This window comes from Gobio gobio (assembly GCF_949357685.1).
Source record: "Gobio gobio genome assembly, chromosome: 15".
NCBI lineage: Eukaryota > Metazoa > Chordata > Actinopteri > Cypriniformes > Gobionidae > Gobio > Gobio gobio.
In genome coordinates this window covers 20,887,463-20,914,289 of record NC_137108.1, presented here as the reverse complement: position 1 = coordinate 20,914,289, position 26,827 = coordinate 20,887,463, and the positions used below count along the sequence as shown (strand labels likewise).

The 26,827-nt window shown below is 36.5% G+C and overlaps 1 protein-coding gene across 1 annotated transcript in view; it reads left to right on the top strand.

Annotated features, from left to right (window-relative positions):
* Positions 1 to 26,827, top strand: part of rapgef5b (Rap guanine nucleotide exchange factor (GEF) 5b) — an 85,025-nt gene that overhangs the window by 39,586 nt on the left and 18,612 nt on the right. The window contains exons 10-13 of the mRNA XM_079836925.1: positions 169 to 287; positions 910 to 1,010; positions 20,682 to 20,760; positions 22,778 to 22,922. Of these exons, the coding sequence (XP_079693051.1) occupies positions 169 to 287; positions 910 to 1,010; positions 20,682 to 20,760; positions 22,778 to 22,922 (444 nt within the window). The remainder of the gene's footprint in view (positions 1 to 168; positions 288 to 909; positions 1,011 to 20,681; positions 20,761 to 22,777; positions 22,923 to 26,827) is intronic.

The following is a 26,827-nucleotide window of genomic DNA, read 5'->3' as shown; positions in this document are numbered from 1 at the left end:
CAGTGGCATTGTGTTGGGTCACGATAAAACAAACCCATTGAACGGAGGCATTTGATGTGGGATGTTTAATTTAAAACCTGTATTGTGATGGAAATCAGGGGAGCGAGACAGACAGGGACGGGAAGACAGGGAATCTCCTTGGTGATAATGTAACCCCTCCCCCCACAGCCCCCCGGTGACGCAGCAGTCCGTGTGTGTGAGAGAGAGCGGAGCCACGAGGTGCTGCTGCCTCAGAGGACGACGTCACCGAGAGCTCCCCCCTCCTCCTCCTGCTCCTGGACCGGGAGGTAAGCAGCCACACGCCCGCTCTCACATGCGAGCAGAGCTTGAGTGCGCGCACACCCTTTCTCTCTCGTCTCTCATTTCTAACTCTTGCATGTAATCTGTCCAGCCCTGCCTCTGTCACTTTATTTTTATCTCTCATCTCCCTGAAGTCATTCTCTAACGCGCTCAATCACACACGCACACACACTCGTCTGAGGATGTGCTGCATTGGCGTGCGCTCTTTCCTATGGAGCTGTTTGGCTTCTGAGGGATCTTAAACCAGAAGCTCCAGAACGCAGAAAGGGGGGCGTCAGGCTTTTGACTCCTCGATTCCTCCAGGTCAATGTGGTAAGTCGGCGCCGATGTCGACATGGGCAGCAGGCGTGCAGTGGCCCCGGACCCGCGCCTGGGCGACAGGTTGATGCCGGCCGCTCTGGTGGAACAGGAGGAAGACGAGGATGAGGACGAGTCCTCCGATACCAGCAGCACAGACCGAGCTACCGTGCCCACATTCGACGTGCCGTATTTCCGTTATATTGATGAGGAGGGCACAGAGGAAGAGGGCGAGGAGGAAGGCTGGTGCAGCAGTCGCTCCCTGTCCTCCATCGAAGAGGAAGACTCCAGTGACTCTTCTGTCTCCCACAGGTACGCTGCCGTGCCTGCCGCACCTGAAAAGGTTTTGGAGCATCTTCTGGGCCACCTGAGGCTGGACGAGGAGCAAAAGAGCCCCCAGAGCAGAGAGACAGGTGAGCCATCAGCATTCAACTCAGCCGTGACCCACATATACACGTATTCTGCAGACTTTCTCAACTGATTTTGAGACCTAATCTTACAGGTGTTTTTCGATTATGAAAAGATCTGCAGACTTGATTGTATTTCATATATCATATAACTTAATGACTTTGTATGAGTGTTTTTTTTTCACTATACAAGTATGAACCGGGGCTGTTTAATTTTAAACTATTAAAATAAACTTAAAATTGTTTTATTAATTGAAAAAAGCTGAAACTAAATATAAATATTGAGCAATTTAAACTTAAAATATGAAATGTTCCAACAATAAAACTAAAATTGAATTTAAAGCTAAATTTAAAAATAAAGTAAAAAAAACGAGTAGAATTGACAAAAGTACATAACAAATTACTAAAACTAAAATGAAACTTAAATTTTTTTGATCTTAAATATCTTACATTTCAATAAATACTACTATAGTAATTATAAATAATATTAAAATAATACTGGTCTAAAATTTGAACATGTTCTTAAAGGTCCCGTTTTTCGTGTTTTTTTGAAGCTTTGATTGTGTTTACAGTGTGCAATATAACATGTGTTCATGTTTCATGTGTAAAAAAACACAGTATTTTTCACACAATTTACTTATCTGTATACCGCTGTTTTCACTGTCCTCAAAACGGCCTGAGAATTTCCTCGTTCTATGAAGTCCCTCCTTCAGAAATACGTAACGAGTTCTGATTGTGCCAGCGGTTCCCGTGTTGTGATTCGACAGCAGCTTAGCTCACGTTGCCCGGAAAGCTCACGCCTCTTACCATAACGGGGAGATGAACGCGCTCAAACTACAGCCCCTGAAGGCAAAACAAAGGTGATTTGACTCCGGGATGAAAATAACAGCGTCTGAACGACATGGCGACAAACACAACCGAACCGAACCGAACGCAACACTTCCTCTTCTCCACGAGGGAGCAACAAGACCACGCCCCCTTTTTCGCGTATTCTTGTGGGCGGAGGTTAGTCGACAAACTGTTCTACTGACGTAATTAAAGCAGGATGTACAGGGATGTAGTCCAAACCGGCCATTCGCTGTAGGCTTTGAAAGGGAACTTCTGTCAAATAAAATATCTCGCTTGGCATTGAACTTTGAGCTTTATAATTTTACAGGTATTATTTATGCTCTAACAGCAACATTACACACTAACTAAAGTTTGAAAAATGGGATCACGAAGAACAGGACCTTTAAACATGATCATCCCATCTTTTAAAGGGATAGTTCACCCAAAAATTTAAATTCACACCCATGTGTTGGTCCAAACCTTTTATGACTTTCATTCTGCTATGGAATCCATACAATTAAAGTCAACGGGTCCAATGTCTTTTGGACCCAATTGACTCTCATTAAATGGACAAAAACACTCTTCAAAATATCAACTTTTGTGTTCCGCAGAAGAAAGTCAGTCATACAGGTTTGGGATTTACATGTTTGTGGGAACTATCACTTTAAGAGGAGGGATGATCATAATTTTAGGAATAGTAGACCTGAATCTAGTACCTGAACTATTCAAAGCCAGCTGAAAATCTGAAAAACCAAACCTTCTGAAAATAAAGAAAAAACTTTTTTTCCCTATCCAATATGCACTTCAACATTCATCAACATTGTCACCTGCTGTTCCAAAAATGTTGTGGCGTCTGCTTCAAAAAGCAGTATATTTTCTGTTTTTGTTTTTGTGCCATAAGGTAAATGATGCGATAGTGGTGATCTACTTTTAGCTGTCTGCCGGACTATATCCTGCTGGTACCGAGTTATTATCTCCTGCTGGCTTCAATGCCCTGCCGTCATGGATGGCATGCTGCACTCCATGTTTAGCTGGCAACAGTTAAACAAGGTGGTTGAAAGGGAGAAAGGCAGATTGTTGGAGAGTTTCACCTATTGGGATGCACAGAATAATGTATAATTTAAATATGTTAAATGCTTGAATGATTATAACATAGACAAATCCTGAATCCTTACATACAAAGAGAGGTTATAGATATTCTGCCTGCCAGGCTCAAGTCATTCTTGTTTTTCCAGCCGGAATACTTGTAGTAAAAATTATTGATTTAGATTCTCCATAGGGAACAGAACCTCTCTGTAGCCCTAAAGCCATTAGGTCTGGGTCAAATCTGGAGTGAAACTGGGGGATTTGTGAATCTTGTAAAATACAGTTAAGATTTGAAGCTGAACAAAGAAACAAATGAATTGTCAAGCCAATATAAGTAGTATGAATACACTCTGCTTTGGTACACTGAGTTGCTGAAGTAGTGCGTGTTCGATATCAAGCTGTTATGTCTCTCAGACTAGATTAGAGGAATGAGTAAGTGTTCTTTCCCCTTAGAAAAAGCCTGACTTTGCGGTGGCTGCTCCCCCTCCCTCTACATGGCGAGCCAGTCTAGCGGAGTGAGTTCTAACCTCATTAAAGACATTGATAGCTAATCGCTATAGTTCAGCTCACTTCTCTGTTGTGCGCACCGAGTCTGTCTGTTTAAATCCTGCACTGCTGCAGTTCTTCTGTTTGCTTTCAGTGCAATTCCAGAACTCTCTTCCATTGCTGAACAGAGAAAAAGATGCCACTTGGACAAGCACACCACTTATACTCCTATTAATTAACAAAAAGAGTACATCTGGAGTGTAAATATGTTCAAAGAGACCGCTTACCCAAAAATGAAAATTCAGTTTATATTTTTTTTGGTTGTTTTTTTTTTCTCCTGAAAATGTTCATTTAGGATGTGTTCACACTTAGCATGCTTGGTTCGATTCAAACGAACCCTGGTGCGATTGCTCTGTTAGTGCGGTTAATATGAATAAGTAATACTGCCATTCGAACCCTGGTGCGCACCCTGAAAAGATGGCTCTGCTTCCAAACGAACTCTAGTGCAGTTTGAATTAAATATGAACGCAACACGGACCAAAGACATTTGAAATCATGTCCCGTTTCTGGTTTGTTTACAAGATGCGACCCTAAAAAGGACAGAATGCTCGAGCACACCTGTTTCTTTCTCGTCATAGTCGCGATGTTGCCCATCACAGTTCGGTACAGGCATCAGAACCGTGTCAGAAGATCTTTGTTTGTGTGTGTGACGCTGTTTTGACTCCTTTACACATTTTTTAAAATCTTCACGAGTTCTCAGCTGGCCAAAATACCATCATCTGTAGGCTATGGACATACAACGAGCGCATTTAGCACAACACACAGCATTGTTTTGGATGTTCGGTAAGTTCAGTCACAAAATATATACGTAATAAACGCCGACCAATCAGGTTGTGAACGTATCCCTATGCCTTTAGGTTCTGTATCGTTAGATTCAGTGTTAAAATGCCAATGTGAATGTTAAGTGGACCAAGACACTGCAGGACTAAACCAAGTGAATCAAACTACAAGTGTGTACTCACCCTTACTAATGCTCATGTTGTTCTAAACCTGTATGATGGATTTTGTTCGGTGGAACACAAAAGGAAGTGCTTTCCATTCCGAACACTGCTCTTTTTCATACATTGCAAGCGGATGGGGACTATATAAATTAAACAAATGCACCATAAAAGTAGTCAATATGACTTTTGCACTGTATTTGCAAGTCTCCTGAAAGACAGGGAAAGTCTTTCCTTGAAAATATTGCTTGACAGCCGTATATAGTAGTCCCCATTCACTTTCATTGTATGTTAAAAAGCAGCTTAGACATTCTGCCAAACTTCTCCTTTTGTGTTCCTTGGAACAAAGAAATACAGCCATACAGATTCCTAAAGATGCAAATGGTGATATAAATGAAATATTTAGTTGGACTGTTCTTTTAAAAGCTTTGGGCTGATGAAGTATATCTCTTGTTGTCTCCGTTCTATTATAAAAAATCTAAAATTTGTAGGGGTTGTCAGGGTAAACGGTGATATAGTGGTGAGAGAAAAGGTCGCCATGATCTATGAACTGTCAGATGAAGTGGCATCGCTCCTAACTGCCTGGTAAGCTCTATTCTACTGGGAGGGTTTTGTCCACAATATAAATCTATTATGGTTTAAATGGTATGACAGATAATAAATTACTTTTTTTGGCGCTATTTTTGAAAGGCATTCATAACTGCATTAGCTCAGACTGCCCGGTGATCCATACATAGTTTTTCTAAGGCGTTACATGTGTCGGTCTATGTGTATATTTCTGTGTATTGGTATAAAGTGTGTGATCTTGTATACGGAGAGAGACAAAGAAAGAATTAGACAGACAGAAGGAGAGACAGAGATTCCCAGAGGACAGGTCTCAGGGGACATGAAGCTTGCCGGTGTATTATTTGGGATTGTCATGCTTGCACACCCCTCACATGTGTAGGGAGTTTGATAGGGCTAAGTATTGATTTCATACGGCTTCTGAAGTATCCATCAGCTGATCCCATATGAATTCAGTGTTTACATCCTGCAGGACAGGCAGCTTCTGCACACAAAGGGATTTAAATGTTTGTTGTTTAACGTATGAAGCCGAAGGGAAGCGTGCAGTAAAGTATTGATTCGCTTATGGAGAGCAGAGGTTGTTTTATTGTTTTTTCTAAATGAAAGGTATCCAGCCAACTGTATCTCCCCGCAGAGCTGGAGCTCTTGGCATCTCTTAATGCTAATAAATACAGAAGCAAGACAACGTGGAAAGGAAGAAAGAGAAAAAATGACTCTGTAGTGGTTTGGTATTTTCTGGTTTGGTTTATGTGTTTGCCTGTGGTTCAATGCTTTTGTTTATTACAAATTATTTTATGGTCAACATGCAAGCAATGTTACAATTGTACACCAGAGATTCATTCAGTATACTGGTTCTTTGTAATGTCATATTTTCTCTGCATTCAGTCTATGTGTGTGTTTGCATGAGGATTTCAGGAGACTTCTGCCGATAGCAAAGAAACAAATGGGTTGAGGAAGAAATCTGATCAATTCGTCTTTCATTATTTTGCCGATAATGTTTATTGATCCTCAAGCCAAGAGGGTATAACGGAATATTGTATTTTTTAAATCTAGCATGTGTTCGATGGATGTAATGTTTCCTCTGTGTCCAATAGCAGGCATTTTCTCCAGTAATCAACATGTCTTTTTCAATTTTCAGTGTTCTGCATTTAATACAGAAAAGTCCATTTACAGATAATTGATTTGTTGTATCACACTGATAAAAGATCCTATATGAACTGCAGGTAAAAATTTTTGCAATGTTGATACAATGCTAAACAGAAACTTAAATAGCATTCAGTGTGGTCCAAAAGTCTAAGATCACTTTAAAAATCTAGAATAAAACCTGAAATAAACAGAACCTTTTAAGACTTTTGAATTTAAAACTAAAAATGGGACATGTTATTAAAGCAAAATGTATGAAATATTAAGAAATTTTAAAACACAATAGTTTGGGGTCAGTAAGATTTTTTATTTTATTTTTTAATGAAAGAAATTAATACTTTTATTCAGCTAGGACACATTAAATTGATCAAAAGTGACAGCAAAGACATTTATAATTTTACAAAAGATTATTTCAAATAAATGCTGTTCCTTTTCATTAATAATAATAATAAGAAATGTTTCTTGAGCAGCAAATCAGCATATTAGAATGATTTCTGAAGGATCATGTGACACTGAAGACTGGAGGAATGATTGAGGAATTCAAATTTCAAATTAATGACATTTTAAAATGTTAAAATAGAAAAGTATTTTAAATTGTAATAATATTTTACAATAGTACTGTTTACTATATTTTTATCTAATAAATTAAGTCTTAGTGAGCATAAGATACTTATTTCAAAAGTATTTAAAAAATCTTACCGACCACAAATGTTTTAAACGAGAGTGTACATTCATATTTTACTTCAAAGTTTCCCTCAAATTGTTATTGTGATAATATAATTTGTAATTTACTTTGCATTCAAAAGCAAAACATTTAAATCTATATCTAGGTCATGTTGGTAACTGGATAATACTGTAATAATGTTACTTCAAGATCAGTGTTATTTAACAATTCAGACCTTTAGACAAGACCATGGCTGAATCCGAAATCGCCCCCTTTACCCTCAAATAGGGCATTATTTGAGGGGACAGCCATTTGTATTGGTTTCCGAAACCATAGTGGACATTATCGAGTAGGCTACACTTATTCTATCCGACATTGCACCGAAATAACGAGTGTACAGCCGATGTATGCTCTACGGCTGTCCGAATTCGCTCACTCTTTTTCATTCACTCCTTCAAGTGAACTGTATTTGTTGGTAGGGAATTAGTAAGTAGGGAATGGTGATTGAGGGTTTAGGGGGCAAATTCGGATTCAGCCCATGTGTTTCTGTAAGGGTTGCACTGGCGTCAATTCACCAAAAGCCAAGACTCTGGTGGCATCCAATCTTACTCCCTCAACCGACATGATAGTCCCACTTTCAATTAGCCTACTTCACTTCACACTACTTAACACAAAGCTCAAAAGTCGGAAGTTTCGCGATGTAGGAAAACTAAAACTTGATGGAAAAAAATATATGTATAAAGTTTATCAGCACTGCATACATAAATACCAGAGAAGGCTTGAAGAACTCAAATACACCATATCTAGTCGCAGAAGTATTATCTTCATGTTTAATCAGTCAAAGCGTTTCTATCTTCGTTTTATTCAGCATACAGCCTGCTTCACATTAGGGATTTCCTGAAAACAAACGATTACTTCTCTCTGGCGCAAATGTGCCGTTTCTGCTCGATGGCGCCCTTTGGCCTCCAGTATGAATGAAACTTTTGGGTAGAAAATAGGAAAAATAAAACTTGTCTCTAAATAAATTTATATGACAATCCATATGTTTTTCTTCAATGTACAGGAGTTTTAATCCCCACAGTGGATGCATAAGAGGCTCATATTTCATTTTAATGACATAGACTTTAAGAAATTGATATCACAGATAACAAGCACAGATTTTTATAATAATAATAATTGTTTTTTACAATAAATCCTTAGACCTTTCTAATGATTTTTAGTCATAGGCTGTCTGCATACTAACAGGTTACCCATCATTTTCAGTTTTCTGTAAAATATAAATTATTATACTGTTATATTTATTCTTAAATGCTCTATTTACATTTTTTAATAATGAATGTTATTGCTATAGTAATATTTCTTATTTTTATTTAGCAATAATCATAATAATTATTATTAGTCAGATTAATATATAAACACAAAATGTTATATACACGCTTTTCATTTATAAAAATGAATGCATAATAATAATCGCATTTTAAATCGCAATCACAATTTTAACCAGAATAATCGCAGTTGAATATTTTCCCTAAATCGTGCAGCCCTAGTCCAAGCGCAACTGGCTTTTAAAGGGAATGGGAGATGAGACTCTGATTGGATTATTGCATGTTATGCCCAAAACACACCCATGACTCATTAAGAGACTAGGTACAACCCTTTTGGACCATGCGCCTGGCCCGCCAACCGTTTTTTTTTCCGTCGCTAAACTAGCAAAAGTTGATTCGGACATGCGCCATGCACTTCAAACCATAGGGCCCTTCGAGTGTGAAAACCCCTATTATTATTTTTTGTCTCTGATTTATTTATTATAATGAGAGGATTTGTGCACGTGCAGAACTAAATATAACTCATTCAGCGTTTTGAAAGATACTGAGCAGATTTTCACTACCGGTAACTTAAACACCTCTGATTGGTCATTATTTTCAACAGAAATCCCTGTGATTGGCTACAATACTCAGCGCTGCAAAATCTCATTGTAAATAGACACATTGGCAGCGCCGTTGAACTCACGTTACTTTAGATCCAACCAGATCGCTTGAATTTACTTACTTTTCTCTTTTATTTAACAATACATATTATTATTTTGTTACATATAGCAATATAACCGTAGGATCCGTTAATCCTACAATAAAAATGTTATTACTTGTATTGATCTAACCAGGCAGCCAAGTATGGCAGTCGCCATACCCTGCCATACCCAATTGACGCCCCTGAAGGGATGGGAATTGGTTTTGCTCCCCTAATCCAATATCTTCTATTTCTGCCCTAAATGAAGTCAATCACCTGAACAGCGCTCTGGTTGGATCTGTGTTCAAGGCCTGCTGAGGGTAATTGGCGAGCTGTACTCAATAAGTGATAATCAAACCCTGTCCACATGGTTAACGGAGAGACTTGTGGGAATGGCTTTTTTGATGATGATAACTTGGTTCACACCAAAATTACTGAACACTCCCACACAAATCCTGAGCATTATTGGCCCGAAGTTGTCATAGCTCATTATCCATGATTTATGGAAAATGGGAATAATTAGAGTAAAAACAAAACGAGGAGAGTGATTGTGTATGTGTGCTTTTTCAAGAATGCTGATAAATTTGGTGCAAACCCTTAATGAGATGAAGTTATTTAAAGTCAATCATCTGTCACACCCCCTCATTAACTGTAACAGTCAAATTTTCCTTTTTCTGCATGCTCGGGTTTCTTGTATGCATCTGTCAATATCATAAGCAGCTGACCCGGTCTGTGTCTGCAGGCCATGAACTGTGGCATCCCTCAGCTGTCCATCAAAGCATCAGACTGCAGCTCATTTGACCTCCAGGGTTTGCCACTGTCATTGAGGTGGTCAATAACTCTCAGCTTTTTCACATCATGTTTTCAAGTCAAGCTTGACACACTTTGTCTGATCATTTCTGCAGTGTGGGTGGAATAGCTTGAAAGAGCCTGGAAGATGCAAGAGACACCGAGAATATAGTTAGACCTACTTTTTCACTGAATGGAAAAGCAAAACATTGTTTCTGCCGTCGTTTAGCCAAGGTTTCCAGTATTCCAGGATGCCTCAGTATTCATAATGATTGTTAATGGCATCTCAGGAACGCATCTCCTGAAATGCATTTGGGATGAATTTCATCAACATCAAAAATAATCAGTTATATTTTGAAATATAGCAATCAAGCTTTTTAGAGATTTTTAGAACCATTGTGACACCATTTTTTTTTTGCGGGCAATGAGATGTATTTTGTGTTACGTTAATGACAATGAAATTCATTTCATGTTACTGTAATGAGAATGAGATTTATTTTGTGTGACGTATTGAGAATGAGATATATTTAGTGTGACGTAATGGCAATGACGTTTTGTTGCGTTAACGGGAATGACATTAATTTTGTGTTATTGTAATGAGAATGAGATTTATTTTGTTACGGTAACTGTTTTTTTATGATACGGTAATGAGAATGATATGCATTTCGTGTTACGATAATGAGATGTGTCGGTGTTGCGGTAATGAGAATGAGATGCATTTCGTGTTACGGTAATGGCAATGACATTTTGTTACGGTAACGGGAAGGGCATTTATTTAGTGTGATTGTAATGAGAATGAGATTTATTTTGTGTTACGGTAATTGCAGTGACATTTTGTCACGGTAAGGGGATGGACATTTATTTTATGATACGGTAATGAGAATGAGATTTCTTTTTCCGTGTGTTACGATAATGAGAATTTGGTCGGGAGATATGCTTTATAGTCATAAATATAGTGTCAAAAGGCTTAAAGGTGATAAACAGTTCATTTTATTTAAGCAAAATCTAGTTTATAATTTCTGTTTTTTATAATCTTGGGGGTGAAATATGGCTCGGGCATGTACTTCACAGGCTTTCTAGATTCAGTCTACATTCTTGGTCATGGTCAATTGAATAGTTTGCTACATGCACAATTAACATAGATTGAAAATGTAGTTTTTTTTATAGGAAAGTCAAGTATGTCTAATCTTTTGCTGGTCTCGCACTTTCTCATCGCTGAGCAGCAGTCTGAGGTTTATTCCTGGAAAAGTGGCACGTTGAGCTGCAGTAAAGTCCTTCATTTTTCAGATAATGAAAAATGCATCCTGTTTTGGTTGTAGCAAAAATAAGAAAGAAAGAGCTGGGGAAGTGAAGAACTGAAAAAGTGAAGAGTGAGTCCTGCTGCTGCGGAGTAATGATAGTTCTTGTGAAAATGTCTCTGCAAATTAGTGCGTGTGTGTGTGTGCGTGCAGCTGCTGATTGGATGATTAGATTCAGTTTAACTTGTTTAGCACCGTTTCGAGTGGCACAGCACATCATAGAGATGCACACTTGCAGTGTAGACAGTTTCAATGATTACAGTGGAACTGATCAAGCTCCGTGTTCCTTCACTCGTTTGCTATGTAACACTGTTTGAGTCTGGAGAGAATTTTTTTTTTAGGGGAGTGTGACAAGCGGGCGGGTGTCAGAAACAGAAAGTTGCGCAGAGCTTTGTGTACCAGGGTAACCAGAGTATTTTTGCTTTTCAAAAACACCACCTACTGGCAGAGAGGGATTTTTTATTTAATTTATTTATTTTATCCATCTGCTGTTTTTTACACATTGGTCTGAATAGACAAATCACAAATCATTCATGCAGAGCATTCAAGTTGGTTTGAACAGGCCTTAAGGTTGTTACCACACACCTGTTTCTGCTCGAGATGGTCTCTGTCTGATTGTATTGGGGCATGTTCATATTTGACTACATAAACCCTACATTTTATGACTACATAAATTAGATTTTTTTCTTGCTACTGCAAGTTTATATCTCACAATCAGGGCTGTAGCTGGGGTATTTTGGGCCCCGGTGCAGTTTGTTGCTGTGGTCCCCTCGGTTGATAAAGATAATATATATATACATAATAGATAAAGCTGGGGGCCCCTAGAATCGTCACCACCTTTCACCCCGCTAGCGACAGCCCTGCTCAAAATTCTGACTTTATCATTTGCAATTGCGTGTTTATATCTCAGAATTCTGAGAAAATAATGTTTATAAAAACTTTATAAATAAAGTTTATAAACTTGCAATGTTGAGGAAAAAGTCATATCTCACAATTGCGAGAAATCAGAATTGTGAGAAAATGGTAATTGCACACACCAAATTCGGACTTTTATATCTCACAATAAAAAAAATTTGTTTATGTGCTCACAATTATTAGAAATTAAGTCAGAATTGTGAGATAAATTAGTGACACTAATATGTGATTGCCTTCAGTACTTGTTCTGCAGTAAATCGCTGAGCCATTTCAAGATGTGCTGATGATACTTCTAATTCTTTTGTTTTCTGCCTGCGGTAACTATGAGTGAAACTTCATCATTGTGTATCAGACATTTTTTACAAAATTGCACTTATTCATTCATCAAAGATTCAATTATTGTTGTGCAGAAAAATACACTTACACTGTTACATACCTCGGGGCGTTAGCGCCCCTATACAATTTTTTAATAAAAAATGAAGGGGAAAACAGGCATTTTTTTATAATATATATTTTTGTATTATATTGTTTATAATGAATTTATTGAGGAATACTAAGAAGGTTGATGTCTAACTTTAAAAAATGAATGAGGAGGAGCGTAGTGAAGGACGTTCCGGGTCACTAAAGACCCGAGGTATGCGTTTAAGAGTTAATAAAGATAAACTTCTATAGAAGCCAAGAGGAAACAAGCTTCCATAGAATTTCAGCACATGCAGTACGTCATCCAGTATCATGAATACTGTGTTTTGGAAGTCATACTCATTTGACATACTCTGTTTTTACATTCTGTCACTGTGTTGGAAAGCACATTGCACATTCGGACACAGTGTGTGTCTGTGTGAGTAAGCAAGCACCATTGGCGGCGGCGTGTACAGCTGCTGGCTGCAGATTACCATAATGATGCGAGCAGTTCAGTAGAGCAGAACGCACAAAGCTCAAGGAAGTAAGTGTGAAATTAAGGAAGAATTTACAACGGTGCCAATGCAGCACACTCACACCGCAGCCCGCAGGAAGACTGTCGCTAATTGGATTTACAGCTTATGGAGGAATCCCTCTGTCGCCATACACTGCTTCAGAAAACACTCAACTCATTCATTATTCTCTCTTTCTCTCCCTTCCTCCTTCTGACCCCCCTGCTTCGCTTTGGGTTGCATACGTCTAATTTAGTGGTAATTGGAATGCCTTAAAATCTGACTCTGAGAAATTGCTGTGGTGTGTTTATGCATTTTGGCTCTAATTAATTACAGTTTCAGGGATCCTTAAGACCTACATTTATATTTACCATTTACTTGGCATTAAAGTCACTAACGCTGTGTAGCTTCTCTGAATTCTTATTGCAAAATCAAGCATAACACTGACAGGTGAAGTGAATAACTCTGATTATTTGAATTAGAATGTATGATTAACCCCTTGAGATGTATAATCTCGGTTTTGAGGGGGTCCTAACATACATCAATCACAACATAATAACAGAAACATAACAAAATACAATTAACAGTACATCAACAACAAAACAAACAATAATGGGACAAAAAATACACTACCAAGTTTATCAAAATAATAAATACACAACAAAATATGCTATTCAAAGAATACAATGATAAATGATCTCTTCATCAACTGTTAGTGGGTGGGATATATTAGGCTGCAAGTGAACATTTTGTCCTCAAAGTTGATGTTAGAAGCAGGAAAAAGGGGCAAGTGTAAGGATTTGAGCGAGTTTGACAAGGGCCAAATTGTGATCTTGTGTCATCTCCAAAACTGCAGCTCTTGTGGGGTGTTGCAGTGGTCAGTTTCTATCAAAAGTGGTCCAAGGAAGGAACAGTGGTGAACCAGCGACAGGGTCATGGGCGGCCAAGGCTCTTTTATGCACGTGGGGAGAGAAGGCTGGCCTGTGTGGTCTGATCAGACGAGCAACTGTAGCTCAAATTGCTCAAGAAGTTAATGCTGGTTCTGATAGAAAGGTGTCAGAATACACAGTGCATCACAGTTTGTTGTGTATGGGGCTGCATAGCCGCAGACCAGTCAGAGTGTCCATGCTGACCCCTGTCCACCGCCGAAAGTGCCAACAGTGGTCATGTGAGCATCAGAACTGGACCATGGAACAATGGAAGAAGGTGGCCTGGTTAGGCCTGTCGCGATAGTCAATAAATCAATTAATTGCACGATAAAAAAAAATGAGCTTGATTATTTTTCCGGCCGCGATAATTTCCAGCGTCCGTTTTTATATCCATTTTTGCCGAGCTTTACATTATATGATCGCGCTCTTATACATGTAAATGCTTCTAAGCGCGTCAAGACACAAGAGAACGCGCTGTATGTCAATGTCCTGTCTTTGTGGCTGCTTCTCATGTCAGCTAATCGAGGGACACTCTGACACACACATACACATACACATACACACACACACACACACACACACACTCACTCGACGCAGTCTCCTGCTCCCATCGAGTTCTCTTTTGCTCATGAACAAACAATAACAACAACACAGAGAATTTTGAATACTCTCATATTTGGAGTCTTAAATTAGTTATAATAAATTTAATTAAAATATAATAAATCAGTAGTAATAACGTCTTAAATTACCTTAAAGAGTTGTGAGGAAATGAGATGCGCGGGACAGCGTGTGAGATCCGCGTCATGTTCGGCAACGGCTGTTCTTAAAGTGACAGCAGCACTGATGATGCCTGTCATTAATGTTCATCAAAGAACAACGGGAACAGAGAAAATTGTAGCTTTAATGATGATTAATCTATATTTAATTTATTATTTATGCAGTTAAGAAAGGTGTTTGATAACTATTACATTTCTGTATATGTCTAACAGGGAAGGCCACAGGTAAAAATAACATTTATTATAATGGGTTTAGGTAAAGATTGTTTTAAGTTCACTTAAATAAAAAGTTGTTTTTTTTAAAGCCTAATAAATGTTGAAATTGGTAGCTTTCAGTTATACTGTAATGTAACGTTATAATGTTTCATAGAGACATTAGTGTCAGTGATACTGGCCTTCATTCATAAAAACATGACAATACAACACATATTTAAAATATGCTGTCAATAAATTGTTTCTACATTAAAAAGTAACTGAAATTATTACAATATCAAAACATTAAAAACGTATTAATCGTGATTAATTACAGAAAAAATGTGATTAATTTGTAAAAAAAAATGTATCGATTCCCAGCACTACCTAAAAAACAATCATCTATAGCAGTTTTCCAGCTGTTTATTCAAGTGCATTTTTTTGTTAACAGACTGAGAGTCCATTGCTTTTTTTGTTTTGGTTGTTTTGTTCATTTATTGTGGATATTTAAAATGCTTTCCGTTTTCAGTGTTAAATAGTCTTTAGAAATAAAAGTTTATTGATCTTTGAAAAGGTGTACCTGCATTATTATGCCATTATCATTATTTTAGATGAAAATGGTCTCAGTACGACAATATTATCATTTATCGCAATAATTTCTTGGCCAATTTATCGTCCAGCAAAATTTGTTATCGTGACAGGCCTAGGGCTGGTCTGATAAATCACGTTTTCTTTTACATCATGTGGATGGCCGGGTGTGTGTGCGTTGCTTACCTGGGGAACACATGGCACCAGGATGAACTATGGGAAGAAGGCAAGCCGGCGGAGGCAGTGTGATGCTTTGGGCAATGTTCTGCTGGGAAACCTTGGATCCTGCCATCCATGTGGATGTTACTTTGACACGTACCACCTACCTAAGCATTGTCATCACAGGAATAAATTACATTTTAAAATATATTAAAACCGTTCATTTATAGGGTATTAATAGGTCACAATATTATAGGTTACAGAATGTTTGTGCATCTTCTAAAGGCTTATAAATCATTCATAATGATGGTTTGAGGGACAAATTGAATCAATTTCATTACCAGTTTTGTCTTTGATTGTTGCGATAAAATTTATTGATATTCTAGCCAAGAGGGTGGATTGGTTTATTGTATTTTTGCGTTTGTGCATGTGTTCAGTGAATGTAATGTTTCCTCTGTGTCTCGTTATAAGCCATTTTCTCCAAATCAAAAAATCATTATTTTATGTGTCTCAGTGATAAAGGTTTGAATAAAGAAACTCAGACTGTACAGATTGGCCACTTGTGAAAATTTTCCCACATTACTTTGCATTTATTTAATTTAATAATAGTTTTTAAAAAATAATTTCAAATTACATTATCAGCTTAATAATTTGTGTAAAAAGTTGAATTGAAAAATAAACATGCATTTTAGAATTGTATTAGCATTTATTTTGTACTCCTTTTGCTTAAATGCCAGCAGCATTCAAAACTCCACAAGTTGATGATTGTTATCCAGCATGATTAATTACTTTTCCCTTGACACAGGAAAGGGATTACTATTAATTTTTCTGTAATTTAATCACAGTTACATCATATGTAATTGCTGTGTAGATATAGAACACTAAATAAAAGTGTATTTAACATCAAAATGTAATGTCTAATGTTAAAATGTATGTTTTAATGTACGCTTCTCCCTTTAAATACTAATGGTCAGTTTCATTTCTATCCTTGCATTGTTCAAATGCTCGAGGTTGATATGGGATTTAGAAAGTAATTCGCAATGAGTATGCAATACTTTTTAAAGAGAGCAATTAGTAATTAAGTAGCTCATAATTAGTTACTTTTTTGTGACTTACCCAAGACTACTGATAATGTCATATGATAATGCATAAGCATATAAGGAATGTGTATTGGTTCCTTGCTCAACAAGTGAGGCGCAACATTAGGTATTGCTCAACGTTGTTACATGTTGTACGTTTAAGGCATCTAAATTGCTCACAAGTCAAACACCGAGAGATTCTGTCGATCTGTAGATCAAATGAGAGTATCGATTGATGTCTATGAGAGCAAATGGTGAAATTTAGATTCCTGCAGAGCAAATTAAAGTGGAATGAACAGTGAATGCATATCAGTCATTACGGCCTTATCAGAGTAATGGTGTCATTTTGAGAGTAATAGTGTGTTTCAGTGGGATCAGCAGAGAGGTCAGGCATATTAAGTGCCATTTAATGTCCTGCTCTTCCTTTTTCTTCTTGGTCCCTGTATATGGTCTCTTTCTTTTGGCTCTCTATTATTAGCTATAGATTATAGTGGGGTTGGTGTGGAGTAGTGGTAAGGGCTCAGGAAGCAGGGAAGTTGCTGCAGTACCCATGAACCATCACCACTGTACCCTACAGCAAGACAGTTCAAGCGGATTGCTCTTGTAATATGTTTGTTGCACATGTCAACGTTGTAGAAGCACTTGACTTGATTCTGGTTATGTGGTGATGCTAAAAAGTGATTTAGCTGAATTAAATTGGAGTTGATAAATTGATCAACAAGACAGTAAAACACTAATATTATGAAATATTAATATTATCAAATATTATTATTCGGATATATTTTAATATATAATCATTTTCGATTATTATTATTATTATTATTATTATAAATATAAATCAATAGAAACAGCATTTGTTTGATATATATATATATATATATATATATATATATATATATATATATATATATATATATATATATATATATATATATATATATATATATATATATTTCGTAACATTTTAAATGTTTTTGTCACTTTTGATAAATTTAATACATCCTTGCTGTATAAACGTTTGTTTTTATTTTATCTTACCCCAGACTTTTTTTTTCCCCACAAAAAACTCTTTTCAACATAAATAAGAATACATGTTTCTTAAATATATTTCAATATAGAATATAGGTTTCTTATATCAAATATTATTATTATTATTTTATTATTACAACATGTAATATGCTTAGTAGTTCATCACATTTACTCTGCACTGTATATCTATTATTTTATCATTAGAAGCCTAACAAACTTGTAATTGTGAAATGTTTCACTTGAACAGTGAGCTGATTGGATCTGTACATCATAAAATATTCTAGAAGGACTTTATAATATTGTATGAATTGTTCTTCTATAAAGAAATATCGCCCTAGGTCAGTGTTTCTCACCTGGTGGGTCACGACCCAAAAGTGGGTCTTAGTGTGCAGTCCAAGAAACAACATCAACAACAAAAAACGTAATTCTAAATGTTTTTCTGAAGCGAGACTTTTATTTTGAAAGACTTACATGAAAGCCGTTGACTTTCTGCCAGACGCAGTTTAAGAGTGCCTGATAAAAACGTGTGTCCTTATTAAATATCTGTTGCCAGATAAGATGTTTTCAGGCTATGGTCCCTATTTTAACGATCTGAGCTCATGGTCTGAAGGGCATGACGCAGGTGCACTTAGGGATCCAATCCTCCAATCCAATCCGGATCCACAATCCGAATCCACTTTTCCTAGTTTAACGACGGCGCATGGTCCAAAAGGGTTGTACCTAGTGTAACGTGCAATAACCAATCTGCCATCTCCCGTTTCCTTTAAAGGCTAGTGGCACTTGCACCATGGCTGATTTGCTATTTACATGGCGGAATTTGCGAGCGGAAAGACTAAACGTTTTGTAATATTTAAAAATGTTTGTGTGCTGCTGCGCGTCCCTGTGTGTGTAACAATAAGCAGAGTACACGCGTTGTACTATTACTAACACACTCTTTAAATAAAACAAAAAGTACTGCACTATTGACTTTAGACCAGGTTTTTGAAAATGCCACTTTATTTTCACTTTATGTTATTTTGTATGTTTTTTAATGACTGTGGTGGCTACCAATGTTGTATTGACAAAAACTAGTTTGGGACTGCTATTTAATAGCCTTACCTATATACCTATATACCTATATACCTATATACATATATATATATATATATATATATATATATATATATATATATATATATATATATATATATATATATATATATATATATATATATATATATATATATATATATATATATATATATATATATATATATATATATATATATATATATATAATTTATAGTTAGCTTAATTCAAAGTTTCAGGTTTCCAGGTTGCACTGAGGTGAGTGATTAAAGGCTTCATCATCTTTTCCAGAATGAAATGAATCTCTTTAGCAAAGGTTACGCAGCATAAGTTTAAATGTGGCCCATTGCTGTACACAGAGCAAACATTCTGGTGTTCTGTATGGCAGATAAGGATTGCCGCCATCTCCGCGCATTGGGATTAAAAACATTAGCAGTCTTGCTCAAGGTCACCACGCACCAAGGGCTCGTTCCTTCAAAAATACTTTCACAGCGAGATGATGTATGAACAGCGTCACTGAATGCTTCCAGGCAAACACAACTCTAATTAAAGTGGTGCAATAGCAAAGTGTGATAATGCAGGAGAAAGGAGGTCAGGAGGAAAGCGAGAGAACAGGAGAAAACAAACAAGAGCACATGTAAACTGCCTGTTGGGTTTGATTCAGCTGTGCTGAATTTTTCATGACGCTACACTCACCAGAGTCTAAACGATTACAGGCTTAATGTAGCTGCAGTGTTTGGCATTGTAATAAGATCAGGTTTTAAAGGGATAATTCACCCAAAACTCTACTCAACCTCAAGTTGTTCCAAACCTGTGTGAATTTCTTTGTTCTGTTGAACACAAAGGAATAGATTTTGAAGAATGTGGGAAACTGGAAAGTTCTAGGGGCACCATTGACTTCCTTAGTATTTTTTTTCCACACAATGGAATTCAATGGTTCCCCAAAGTACAGCAGAACAAAGAAATGTATACAGGTTTGGAACAACTTAAGGGTGAGTAAATGATAACAGAATTTTCATTTTTGGGGAAACTGTCCCTTACTGCTTTAATCATCTGGTGCTGTTCGCTCATGTTTTTTTAATTTAGAATTTTATACTTGAAATGTTATGAAACGTGGTAAAGGTTCTGGCACTTGCTATGTGAATACAAATACAAATCATGGACATGACAAGGTTAAATGGTACTGGAAAAAAAGTCACTCTTGTATTGTTAATGGTGAAAAAAGGACCACATTGGAAATGAATGGGAGATGAATTTCATCTAGTGGAAGCATTTGGTACTGCGCTCAAACTAAATCTTACTGAAAGCTAATTTTTTGAGATATCAACCTCAAATTTGTATCACAACTTGTTTAGATGTATAGCTTTGATTTTCTCACAATTTTAGAGTAAAACATGTTTTGTAATATGTATATTTCATATAAAAATAAAAAAATTATAAAATACAATACTTATTGCTGTATTTATTTTACTAAAAACTTATTTTACTTTTTTCACCTTAGCACATAAACTGCCAAGTGTTTTCTTTAAATCTGTGCTCCAGAGCATTCAAGATTTACGACAGTTCAAGTTGGAAATTTCATTTTCAGGTCTATGCTCAAAAAGTGGTTAACAGGTAATAAATGGGTCATAAATATAACATAAATATAATTTAGTACTATAAAATCCCCTAAAAATACAAAATATTAAATTATATTGTTATAAATTATATTGTTTAAAAAAATATTAAAACATTATCGGACTAAAACACAGTACATTCATTTCATTGAAATGCAAAACAATTTGCGAGAAGCACTAGAGGGTTAAAATGTCATTGTTTATTCATCTTCATGTCGTTCGCAAACCGTATGACTTTCTTTTTTACTGTGGAACACAAAAAAGAAAAAAAGATTGATGGCAGAATGTTCAAGTTGTTCCATACAGTGAAAGTGAATGGTGACTACAGATGTCAACAAGTTTTTAAGTGAATTCAATTTTTGTCTGATTCTCACACAGATGGCTTGCAATATAGCATTTCAGGCATTCAAAATAATTATAATTCGAACTATTCCTTTGAAATCTTAAAAACATTCTCCATTATGATATGTTTCTCCATTAGTTTTTCATTTTTCTCAGTTGTTTTCTCCCTAAAATGTCTAATGTGTAATACATGTTCTTGTTTATTTCCAGAGAGTCTACTGGATGACTTCCTCCTGACATATCCTGTGGTCATGTCCACCAGTGACCTGTGTCAAGCATTACTTGGACAATATCCTTCTCATGACGTGCACACATGCTCTTACGTCATTGCTGATGTTGTTTTTGCCAAGCTGCCTGCCCACATTTTTAAAAGTAAAGTGTATTTATTACAATACAATATAATACCTGCAAACTAGTCGCTTTTCGTGCGAAATTCACTGTTTTGAATCAAAATATGTAATTTATGTGAATCTAACTGAATATATGTTACAATGTAATTTATTCGTGTGATGGCAAAGCTTAAAGGGTTAGTTTACCCAAAAATGAAAATTCTGTCATTTAATTACTTTCCCTCATGTCGTTCGACACCCGTAAGACCTCCGTTCATCTTCGTAACAGAAATGAAGATATTTTAGTTGAAATCTGATGGCTCTGAAAGGCCTCTATTGGCACAATGCACAGAACACTCTCAAGACCCTTAAAAGGTACTAAAGACGTCGTTACAAAGTCCATCTCAATACAGTGGTTCTAAAATAACTTTATGAATCGGCAAGAATAGTTTTTGTGCGCAAAAAAATAACGACTTACATAGTGATGACGGTTTCAAAACAAGGCATCATGAAGCTTCGAAGCGTTATGAATCAGCGAGTCGAATCAGCGGTTTGAATCGCCAAATTTCAGCAGTTTGGCGGTTTGACACGCGATCCGAATCATGATTCGGCTCACTGATTCATAACTCTTCAAAACTTCATGATGCCTTGTTTTGAAATTGTCATCACTATGTAAGTCGTTATTTAGGGTTTTTTTGCGCACAAAAACTATTGTCGCCGATTCATAAAGTTATTTTAGAACCACTGTAGTGAGATGGACTTTGTAACGACGTCTTTAGTACCTTTTAAGGGTCTTGAGAGTGTTCTGTGCATTGTGCCAATGGAGGCCTTTCAGAGCCATCAGATTTCAACTAAAATATCTTCATTTCTGTTCCGAAGATGAACGGAGGTCTTACGGGTGTCGAACGACATGAGGGTGAGTAATTAATGACAGAATTTTCATTTTTGGGTGAACTAACCCTTTAATGCATCCTTACTCCAGTCTTCAGTGTCTCATTATCCTTCAGAAATCATTCCATAATATTTTATTTCTAATAAATTTTTTTTAAGATTCTTTTATGAATAGAATGTCTTAAAGAACAGAATTTATATCAACTCATAATGATAATGTAATAACTGCACATAAAGTATTACATTATTATTGTAATAAAATGTTCATATAGTAGTAATTTTCTCAAAACGTAATAAAATATTGAGCTCATAATGTAATAACAATTTTTACATTATGAGAAATGTATTACATTATAAACTCACCATATTGTCATAATTGTAATAGCTTTTAAAACATAAAAAAATAGAATTCCTTTACAATACGTTTTTAAAAATATAAATCCAGTCTTAAAGGACCTGCAAAATGTAATATTTATGCAATTATTATTATTATTATCATTATTTTTTTTACAATTCTTTGGAATGCAATATTGTTAGTTAATTCATTAGTTAATATATTATTTTAATAGTATTATATAGTTCACACATTAAACATGTATTATCAATAATATAATTTTAGTTTTGAAAACAAATTTCAATAATTTAAGCATTAGCCCATCAAAATGTTTTAAAGATCATTCAATAAAGTGTCAAATCTTTTCATGAGTAGTGTATATTGTATATGTATTGTAATTCTAAATTATATATTCTATATCCTCTGTTCTGGATTCTCCGTTAACTAATGAAAGATGATCTGAGACTCCCATGAAGCAATGAGCAACTCGTAGAACTGTACTATGACCAAGCAGCTCTATGTTATACATGTTCTTTTACATGATCTTAACAACACGCTCTATCTGGCGTTAAACCACTTAACAAATCCTACGCCGTTTAGCCGAGGGCGCGCAATTAATTTTCTCTTACCGAACCTCTGTTAATTTAATACAGAGATTTCGGCCTTAGGCATTTCCTCCTTCCTCTGAACTGCGGTTTTGAGCAGTCTAGCGTGCTGGAATAGATTTGATGCCTTAACTGCTCCTGGTCCACCTATTGTTCAAAGAAAGGACGGATGAAAGAGGAGGGGAGAGACACTCTGCTTAGGAAACGAAAAGTGCTGCACCTGCTGTCCCAGTGGAGCTCGCTGTGCACAGACCTGCCGCAAGACGACGAGCACGCCAAACTATTCCTCAAGGTACGGATGGAGAGAGGGAGGGAATTATTTTTGGAAATACAAAAATGCCACAACCCCTACAGCTTTTTTTGATTTCTTAATGAGGACGTGATCGTGAGAGTATTGCTGGCTTCAGAGGATTTTTAAATGCCTTCAGACCTTTTAATTATCATATACTGTCTGTATATGAACATGTATTACAGTGAAATTGGTGCACACTTTTTTGTTTTGGTTACACTTTATTTTAAGGTGTCCCTGTTACAGTGTAATTATACATTTAGGTGCTAAGTAATATTAGGGGGCCGTTTACACGACACCGTTTTCAACTGAAAACGGAAAACTTTATGGGTTTAGCCGTTCATGTACACAACAACAGCGTTTTTGGGGCCTCAAAACAAAAACTTTTGAAAAATGGTTTCAAAGTACACATTTTTGAAAACGAGACTATTATTTTCTCAGTGTAAATTATAAAAAAAAAAAAAACGGTGAAAACGGTGACCGTATATGTATTACCTTTTCAGTCTTTAGGTGTGTGGTGTTTCTTTACAAAGTGACATCGCCAACTACTGGTCTGACAGCAGAATACAGAATTTTGTATCGTTCTTGCGGATCCGTGTGAACATAATGAGAAATAGAGTAACGTTGTCGTCTGTGCATGAAAAATGCAAAGGAAAAACTTTTCTGTTTTGAGTACATTGTTGTCGTGTAAATGTACCCTAAATTAACAACATTACTATAGGGTTGCATGTAATTATGTAGTTATTACTACAGCAAGTACACGTGACATATGTAGCATAAGCTTCAGTCCTCATTTCCCCTTTACACTCAGGGTCTTTGGGGTCTGTTCGGATTTTACAGAGCGATTGTATAAAAATATTTTTTAAATGCTGGGGTTTGGTGGATATATGGTACTTTTTTTTGCATTTACCACAAAATTACTAAACCACACCATTAGCTTGCATATGAAATATTAAATTTTTCTGAAAAAAGTACTTTAATGGTGATCTAAATTAAATACGAGTTATTTTAAACACGTGTGAGGGAGTCGCCTGTCAATGGTGTCATATATGCGTTACCCTCGGTTTTATTCTACAGAAATGCTTCACTCTTACTGCAGTGTGAATAAGTGTCATAGCAGCCGCCGAGCGAACGCACAGAGTAGTTCAAGTTCAGGTTTATTTATACAGCGCATTTAAGAACGGCCGCAGGCCGACCAAAGTGCTGTACAACAGTAAAATACAAGTGAAAACAAGTAAAAACATAAAACAAAGTTTATAAAAGTAGTAATGTGAGAGATAAAAATTAAAACAACTTATAAGTTAAAAGCCAAAGAGAACAAGTGCTTTTTAGACTGGATTTGAACTCAGATAGAGTAGCCAAAGTTCTAATTGAGAGTGGAAGATTGTTCCATAATGTGGGTCCAATAACTTCGAAAGCCCTATTTCCCCTTGTCTTTAAGCGAGCTCTGGGGATCTTAAGAAGGAATTTGCCGTCCGATCGAAGTCCTCTCGCCGGAGTGTAGGGGTGTATTAGGTTAGTCAGATAGAGAGGTGCCAGGTTGTTATTTGTATTAGGGGTGGGCGATATCTCGATATTTAAAATATATCGAGATATTTTTTAAACACGATATGGATTTTGACATATCGTATATATCGATATATTGTTTATATTTAATTCTGATTCCGCCACTTTGCTTGTTTTGCCTTCTCTGTGCTGTGCTCGCCCCCGCTCGCTCGCCCCTCCCCTCGCGTGTTGTCATGGCGGCGTCCGCAACCAGCTCGGAGGCTACAGAACTCGTCTTAAAAACAACTGGCTCCATTATATGGAGATACTTCGGTTAAGGCGTCGGACGAACAGCAGACATATGTCTACTGCCATGAATGCCGACAGTTGGTTCTCAAACACTTGATCCAAGATACAGTTTACTTAGGCAGCATTACTTTGCGAGACAAGAACTCCCGCGACTGTACACCACGGAGAGAGAGCGGCTTGCTTGCTGGAGAAGGTTACTTACTATGCCCTTGATTTGAGTTGTTTTATTTTTGAATGAAAATTCATTATTTGCATGCGTTTTAAAGCCTTGCGCGTAGGGCACCATGCGCTTTCCAGAGCGCGCGCACTAAAAGCCTGTCAAACAAGTGATTACTGGACTAAATCTTACTGCGCTAATACTGTCAAATACACACAAGGTTAACATAAACACAGTCGGTTATGTCTAAAGTGAAGGTAAAATCGGCGCGTGTCTGTATAGTAGATGCGTGAAAGTCTTAAATTGACAGCAGGGCAGCCTAGTGAACACGCTGCCGCTTGTCCTTAAAGGGACAGTTCACTTTAAAATGATGTCATTATTTACTCACTCTAATGTTGTTCCAAACCTGTATTAATTTCTTCTGTTGAACACAGACAGCTGATGGTAGCGATTGACATTCATATTATTATTTCCTACAATGGGGACCAGCAACTGTTTGGTTTCCAATATTCTTCAAAATATGTTATGTCCAACAGAAGAAAGAACTTTATTCAGGTTTAAAACAACTTGAGCACGAGTAATCAATGACAGAATTTTCATTTTTGAGTGAACTATTCCTTTAGTGGTTAATAAAATAACAAAAGACAAAGACAAAATCACTCACGGCTCTTGACTGAAAAACTAATACAGTAGCTTTAATAAGAATCAATGTATAATTTATAGGGAAGTCTATGTAGTGTTTTATTTTTACATTTATTAATTCAATTTCATACTTAAATGCTGCCAGTGTAAATCTTTATAAATATATATTTATTTTATATTATACAGTACACTAGGAATGTGTACAAGGTTTTTTAAAAGTAAAGTTTTAAGTTTTTTAAGTAAAATAAAGAAAGAGTATTGCAATAAAAAAATAGTATTTTTTCCTCCTGAAGCTCTTGCTGTTCGGCTAAGAATAGAATAGCAAAAATCTGATGCGACTAGCCATCAGAACCGAACCGAAAACCGTGGTTAAAAAAAACAGAGGTATGTATTGAACTGTGGACTTGCTGTATTGTTGCATCCCTACTTTGTTCCTGCATGAACTGCCTACCTCTTAGCACTTCAATAAAAAAAAAAAAGACTTTGTGGTATTTGGCATATTTGTTTTTGCAGTAGTTTTTGGGGGGTTATTTTTCCTTTAAATATATCGAGATATATATCGTATATCGAGATATAGCAAAATATATCGAGATATATTTTTTGCTCCATATCGCCCAGCCCTAATTTGTATACTAATAATAATATTTTAAACTCAATTCTGAAATCTGAACTGGATGGGCAACCAGTGTAGGGATATCAGAAGCGGCGTGACATGATCCAATTTTTTCTTTCCCTTGAAGAAACTAGCTGCAGCATTTTGAACAAGTTGCAACTGAAAAATTTGTGACTTAGAAATGCCGTAATAGAGTGAGTTGCAATAGTCCAGCCGAGATGTAATGAAGGCATGGATGGCAATCTTTAGCAAGTTTTCGGAAAGAAAAGAATTCATTTTTGTTAGTGAACGCATATATAGAAAAAACTTGAGCCTACAACAGAGCTAATTTGTTTATCGAATTTCAGGCAGTTGTCGATTACCACACCCAGATTTCTCACTTGTGAGCATAAAAAAGGATTTAAATGCTCAAGATCCAGATGATTTTTTGTCTTGGATTCAGAGGGGCTAAAAACTATGATTTCCGTTTTATCTGAGTTTAGGAACAGAGCATTTCTGGAGAGCCAAGTTTTGACATCTTCCAAGCACGCTGAGAGAGTGTTTAATGCACTATTGCTTTTTCTAGTTACCGGCAGGTAGAGTTGCATGTCATCAGCGTAACAGTGGAAAGAAACACCATGTTTATCAAAGATGCGACCCAGTGGAAGTAGATAAAGCGAGAAAAGGGTGGGTGCTAAAATAGAGCCCTGAGGTACACCACAA